General features: G+C 29.9%; 1 protein-coding gene across 1 annotated transcript; it reads right to left on the bottom strand.

Annotated features, from left to right (window-relative positions):
- Positions 1-134: 134 nt before the first annotated feature.
- Positions 135-7,190, bottom strand: LOC111996039 (senescence-induced receptor-like serine/threonine-protein kinase; the record flags this gene model as incomplete). The annotated part of the gene is made up of 6 exons (XM_065776938.1): positions 7,064-7,190; positions 4,913-5,048; positions 1,383-1,454; positions 753-824; positions 521-601; positions 135-298 (listed from the first exon to the last, which is right to left on the bottom strand). Coding segments are annotated over exons 1-6 (652 nt in total), but the record flags the coding sequence as incomplete, so codon positions are not given.
- Positions 7,191-7,448: the final 258 nt, after the last annotated feature.

A 7,448-nucleotide genomic window follows, 5' to 3' on the forward strand; every position in this document is an offset into this window, starting at 1 on the left:
AATTATAATTTATTATTACAACTACTTTTTTTTATACAATAATTTATCATTTTTAAGTTACTATTGCAACTTTTAACTTCTATGAACTGTATATTGTAAATTTGTAATAACAATTATAAAAAAGGAAGACTTACCTTGTCTTTTCCTTTTATAGATAGTTAGGGCACAAAAAAAGAACAGGAGAACTAAAACTACTGCGGATGTTGCAACAATTGTCACAACAAAAAGCTCCTTTTTTTGTTTCTTCTCCTTTTTCGTACATGGAACCGAGCGACAAAGATCCGACATTTTCTCAAGACTTGCATATTTGAAACATGCCATGACAATTCAGTTTTTAAAAGATAGATGAGATTAACATTATATATATATATATATATATGAAATTATATTTACGAAACAAATGAACATAGAACCTCTGTATTGGTTTTGCATGTTTAGAAATCGATAGCTAGGGGGGGAACTTGAAATTAGAACAACAAAAATGTAAAGAAAAATGAAATAAATAGCATGAAAAACTAACCTCAAGATCATTGATCCATCCCTAGACTTCTGTATAAGAGCCTCAGGAACTGAATCATCAAGCTTGTTTCCACATAAATTACTGCTCACAAATATTGTGTAAAATAAAATGTTATTTCCTACTTGCAAGCAGTACCCAAGTGATGGGTTCCATGAGAATTTCAGGGTGCCTCATGGCAGAAAATAGAATATTCTAACCAAAGGTTGGACATAGCTTTAGTTCAATAACTTACAGAGTCTTCAAATTTGGCAATTGTGCTAAAAATTGTGGTATGTTCCCAGTCAATTCATTGCACGATAGATCCCTAAAATTGACCAAAGAAAAAAAATAAATGTAAACATTCAACAATAACTTTGGGTAAAGAGTAAAGATATCCATGGATTTGAAGATAAACTATTTGCTTTTGTCACTGATGAGTGATGACAGCCTCACATTGAATATTATAGTGCTTGCATATAAAGCTTAAAACATTTCTCTACAACAACAATACTTTTAATTGCATGACCTGCATATAAATTTAAAAGTTTGTCCTCCACAACATCAACCACATTTACTATGGATTTTTAGAGAGAATCCACTAAGACTCTATTCATATACATGTTAAGATATCACTTGAACCCAAAAACGTTGGAATAGAAAACATATATCTCACTTTCCGTGTTTCGCACTTTATATTCTACCAATCATGATATGTTATATGATTGTTTTTATTTTTTCTATTTTAAACATAAGTGGTTTATAAGGAAAGATAAATAAATACATAGCAAACTGTGATTGGTAGAGTATAAGGAAAGTTAAACTTTTGCACACTCACATCAAACTCGAATACTAAAATAATATCCCATTCCATTTTTTTACTTACAAGTAAAGCAGTGCTGTGAGATTGGAGAGTGAAATTGGTATCTCCCCTTTTAATTGGCTTGAGCTTAAGTTCCTGCTTGTAATTTATCAAAGAAGAAAGAGTTGATGCCATTGTTGCTAAATCAAACAAACACACACACACACACACACACAAAACAAATGAATAATGAATGTTTTTTAGTATTACAACAGAACCTATTTCGTCTTAAAAAATTTCTTAAGAGCTTGTTCTGAGTTAAATTTCAAATCCAAGCATTGTAATTTATAAAAAAAAAAAAAAAAACTAAATTTTTAATTAGTAATTACACCTTATAGGTTTGAGATCATTATGATTTTACCTCCTAATGTCAATAATTTAATCCTCTCGTTAAAAACTATTTCTGAAGTGGCCACCTCAACTTAAAATGACTAGCGTTAGGGTTATAGAACGCGTCATTTGATTACATTACAAAAATAAACTTTCTTTTATGTCTTTTAATTATTTATTAGTAAAAAAATAGTTTTTTTTTTTTTAAAGTTCTTTTTCTTCTTCTGCAGTTTCCTTTATTCAGTAATTTCTTGCAGATTCAAATTAACACCATTATCGACATTGAAAGGCTCAACTATAACCCCTCTCAGTCACAGCCATGGTACCCTGTATATAGCTAGCCACGACACCTCAATTGGTTTTATCTTAAAATTAAAGCCACATGACAACCACCATGAATCACTACAAAACACACCACTGATATCACTACCCCATCTCTGTTGGGGATATTACACAAAGTAATAATGGAATAACAAGATTAACTCAAAAGACAAGTAGAAAATAGATAACTTGAAGATACAATATCGTTTTCCTTAGACAGTATTTGCCCCCATATTATTGTTGCTAAAAGGTTATCGCAAATTTGTTCTCAGGATACAACTAAAATATTGGGTTCTACATATAACAATTTTGGAGAATGACCATAGGGCTATATCTCATCAAAAGGCACATATGGAGAGTCAAAATATTGTTTTATAAAACCATTCATTAGGCTTGAAACCTCTTCCACCTTTCTGAACAGTCACCAGAAAAATTCTACAGAAAATCCTGTTTTATAACTTTCGATTGATCGAGTGCTCTTTCCTATCGATCGAACAGGAAGCAAACACCAATCGTGGCTTGATCGATTAAAAATGCTGAATTTCAAATTTTCACTTAGAAAATTCTAGAACTTGAATTTTCACTTTATGAAACCATGTTCTCCAAACTCAAACACCATTAACAACCTATCCATGTATATACCTATATATACAACAATCTCAACCCCATTTTTAATACCAAAGCAGCCGGACAAACATAAAACCGCTGCCCTAATCAAGAGTCTTCGATATTAGTCTAAGATTTCCATTTTCTTTTTTCCAATATATTTTTTTGACCGCAACTAAACGAGACATTAAGAAAATCATTAAAAAAAAAAAAAAAAAAAGACTCATGCCAAACAACAAACAAGTACACTGGCCTTACAAAATTAGTAATCAAATTAAGATATGGTCACTAAGGTAGTAGGGGTGAAACAACAAGCGATCACAAATGATCGCTGAGGTTGAAAAAATTGGTGGTTGGAGATGGCCACTAGCTAGGGTTGAAAAGATCAATGATTTGAGATTTTAAAAAAGGATGTGTGAGAAAAAGATAACCCAAGTCACGAATCTCAAATCTCAAATGAAAAGATCTTAAACCCAGATAAAGATATCAAAGCTGATGATGCACAAAAATCGTTAGTGAGTTGATCGACCACACACGCGCTAATCGAAGTACCTGAAGAACAATAAGAAATAAAGGACTACAGAGAGCACTGGTGAGGAGGTCTAATGCTTATATAGTGATGTAGAGCTGACCTAGATCCCTTAATCGCAAGGTTTTTCCTTGTAGGGAAGATTTAGAGTTAAGGCTTCGAGATCTTGGGCTTTTCTTCCCGTATAAGAAAGATACAAGCGCGGAGTATTGTCTTTGGGTGTGGCACGTAAGTTCTTTCCATATAGGGATATATGAGTGGGGAATACACAAAGGCTTGTGGGGCCTAGTGGCTCACTTGTTGGCTTGGGCCACCTTAACCTGTCGGTATGTTGCCCCATCCGTTGGGTGTAGGCTACTTTCATCCTGTCGGTACACCTTCCCATCCATTAGTCTGTGAACTAGAAAATGCCAATGTGTACCTTAGGTACATATGTGGGTGCCCGACGGGACCCTCTGAAGGAGTGCTACCCAACGGGTCTTTGGCCTATGTCCATTTGGAAGACTTGATCATCCTGATGGGCAATATTGATGAATATTCTTTTTTGGACAAAAATGCCCTTATTAGAAGTTAATTTTCAAAAATTAGAGATAGAGTACAATTGATTTGGAGATCAATTTCGGCTTTGGCCTCTCCAATTTGAACATCCATGAGAGAGAGAGAGAGAGAGAGAGAGAGAGAGAGAGAGAGAGAGAGAGAGAGAGAGAGAGAGAGAGAGATTTGATTTTATTCTTTTTAATCATTTTTTTATTTAATGAACTGTATTTTGAAGTGATGCAACACGTTTTAAATGGACCAAATTGACTACTTATTTGGCATTTAGCACCACACGTTAACAAGATTGATATGATGCAATTACCCTCTTTTCTCTCACAATTTTTTTTTTTTTTTTTTTACTTAACTTTTTAACTTATTTTTAATATTTTAATTTAATGGTTGAATGAAAGTTATATTTTTCAACTCTCAATCTCATTTATTGATTACAATTGCATCACATACAATGCCCTAGTTCTTAAACCCGATCTCAATCCCATTAACAAATACAACTGCAAAGACTAAAATCAAAATATCCTATAAAGTTAGTGGTTATAGTCAAAGTTTCTTTTTAAGGATAAAATATTATTTGAGTCCATCTTGATCAATAAAGTTTTTTTTTTTTCCTTAAACTTTCTAAATATCATTTTCAATAGTTTAGAAACAAAAATAGAGATGAAAAATGGGAAAAAAAAAAAATTCAATAGTTTAGGGTCGAAAAGAAAACTTTTGATAAAGTTTAAGAACAGAAAGTAATTCATTTTTTATTGTTAAAGGACCAAAAAAAAAATTTAATAGTTTATGGACAAAAAACGAAAATTCTAAAATTTAAGGATAGAAAACAAATTTCTAGTAAAGTTTAAGAATCAAAATAACATTTTATCTTTTTAAATTTTAGTAGGCAAAATCAATAATTGAAAACTTTAATAGTGCAATTTTCATTTCAGTAACATGCAAAACATTTGGGTTCATCCAATTCCATTAGATATTTAGATTGAAACCGACGCTCATAGTTTACAAATCATTTGAAATGTGATCAATTCCATCTTGTTATCTTGTATGGCGCATCTTTAAAACTACTAGCAGTTTTGTGATGGTCCAGCTATTCTAAATTTCTAATGGATTCGTACTCGATATTTATTCTTTAAAAAATAAATATATTTATTTTGATATATAGAAAACAAACATATCCATTGAACTTCCATTGGTTCACATGTGTTGAAAATGCACTCACAGTGAAATGATCCTGGGAGTATCATCTGAACTGCAAGTCAAACCACTCCATGAATATTTATTGGGGGAACATGGATCTCCTTGCCAGTCGTCTCTAGAGATTCTTGAAGTTTGCTTAATGTCCACGATAGCAGTCACTGTTGTTTACAAAAAAAAATGTTACTTTAGATTATAATCATTCAAAAGAAACTGAAAGGAGGGATAAGAAATTTAGAATACTTGTTATACAATATGAAATCAACAAAGGAATAAAAATTAATCCTAGATTGTCAAAAGCATCTTTTCTTATGAAATTCTCTTGGTGCAGCGCAACCGCATATAAAGTGACTTAGAGGGGTGTCACTGGCTTTTTATAAGGAAAATGCTAAAGCCACAAACTTTTTACAAAATTGTTGATGTCCTAAATAATTATTGGTAAGTAAAAATGTGATATTACATGGTGAATTCATATAAGAACCAGTAATAATTTGTCACATCAACAGTTTATAAAAATGTTGTAAAATAGTTTGTGTTTATAGCAATTTTCTCGCTTTTTAAATATGGCAAAGATTTGGTCTAATACTCTAGTGCACTGGATTCGTTAAGATGATATGTGTTCACTTTTAGTCACTGGTTGCCATCACAATGGATCCAACACTTGAGATACTAGACCTAAGCTAAGTCCTTTTAATTAACCAGTACGCACATTACTTACTTTTATACTAAAAATAGGTTTTTCATACAAGACTCCCATTAAGAATTTTTTAATTTTAATTAAAAAAAAAAAACACTGTCATTTATTTATAAGAGCAAGATGTCCTAGTGTTTCTAATAGAAACATTCAGAATTCAAATTTCTCTTCTCCAACAATCAATTTATTTTTTATTTTTTAAGTTCAAATCTCTCTTCTCCAACTATCATATTATTATTATTAAAAAAAAAAAGAAAAAAAAAAAAGGAAAAGCAAGATCTCACTTCATGTTTTTTAAATCTTTTTGAACAATACTGCATACACAATATTTTTTTCACAACAAAATTGACAACGGTTAAATTATATTGATTTTCATTTGGGCTCATTACATAAGCCTCTTTATTAATGTCTACGAAAGCCAGTCAAATTAAAGCATCATATATAGTTAGTCATTATTTTAAACTAGTGTATAATATGTGCATATGCACGATAAAAAAATTACAATTACACATATATATGGATTCAAATTACTCTCTCTCTCTCTCTCTCTTTTATTTATTTATTTTTTATTTTAATTTCTTTTGGATATACACATAAATTTACTCTTTTTTTATTGAGTTTTTGATAATTTATTTATATTAGACCATTTGTCTATTGCGCCTCATTAATTCACCTAGAACAAACATTTAAAAAAAAAAAAAAATAGGACACATGGCGCAAATTAGACAACAATTAGAATTCAATTTAAAAGCTAATTGAATTTTCTCTTAGTTTTACCTATTAATATATATACATATATATATATATATCATATTATATTATATATAATAAAAGTTGGGCTTAGATACTATGGTTACGCCACATGGCTTCACCAAATTGCAAAAATTTTATTAAATTTTTAGATTTTTAAAGAACTAAAAATGAATAGTATACTACTAGGACTCTAATTCATTCTTATCATTAAATAAAATTATATTAACATTATTTTTTTATTTGTTAAGATATATTTTCTTAAATTAAGGGATAATATTTAACATACAAAAATTTGATTTAGATAATATTTATCATCTAATTAACATTACTTTTTTATTTGTTATGATATATTTCTTAAATTAAGGGATAATATTTAACATACAAAAATTTAATTTAGATAATATTTATCATCTAAATTTTAAAATTTTTAATATTATTAAATTAATATTATTTTCTCAGAATATCAAGCTACAAAACTTGAATATTAAGGGATAAGCACAATTCAAATTCTTCAAGAGCTGATTAATATATATCTATCCCAAAAAATAGTATATATCTCCATTAATTTGATAATTTCTACGTTAATGACATTTAAAATATATATATATATATATCTCTCTCTCTCTCCAAAATTCCTTATACTATCAACCACATTCTCTTTCTTTTCTTTTTTCTTTTTTTTTCTTCTTTTTATAAAAAAAAAACGCAGAAGCAGAGAAAAGCTCCAACATTGATTGGGAGGAGAAAACCCGACAGTTCCACTTCTCAAGCTTTTTTCATTTGCAGATTCTACTGATGTTGCATCGATGATTGTTGGCACCGTTGGAGCCATTGTAAGTGGGTTAGGCATGCCCATTATGACAATATTGTTGGCCAAAATGATCAATAGTTTGGCAACACCAGAGAGTAGCAACACAGATATTGTTATAATTTTCAAGGTAAATAGACAATACACGGGCTAAGAAAATAAGGAATGCATTTGAATCTTGATCCTTCTTTTATATTTTTAGAATTAATGATTAAATATGGTTAAATAATAGATTAATTTTAACAATTTTTGATTTTTATTTTACATCAAATTATCAAGATGTTCTCTACATGTATTCTTGAATTA

The sequence above is a fragment of the Quercus suber genome, unplaced genomic scaffold, assembly GCF_002906115.3.
Source record: "Quercus suber isolate HL8 unplaced genomic scaffold, Cork oak 2.0 scaffold_145, whole genome shotgun sequence".
NCBI lineage: Eukaryota > Viridiplantae > Streptophyta > Magnoliopsida > Fagales > Fagaceae > Quercus > Quercus suber.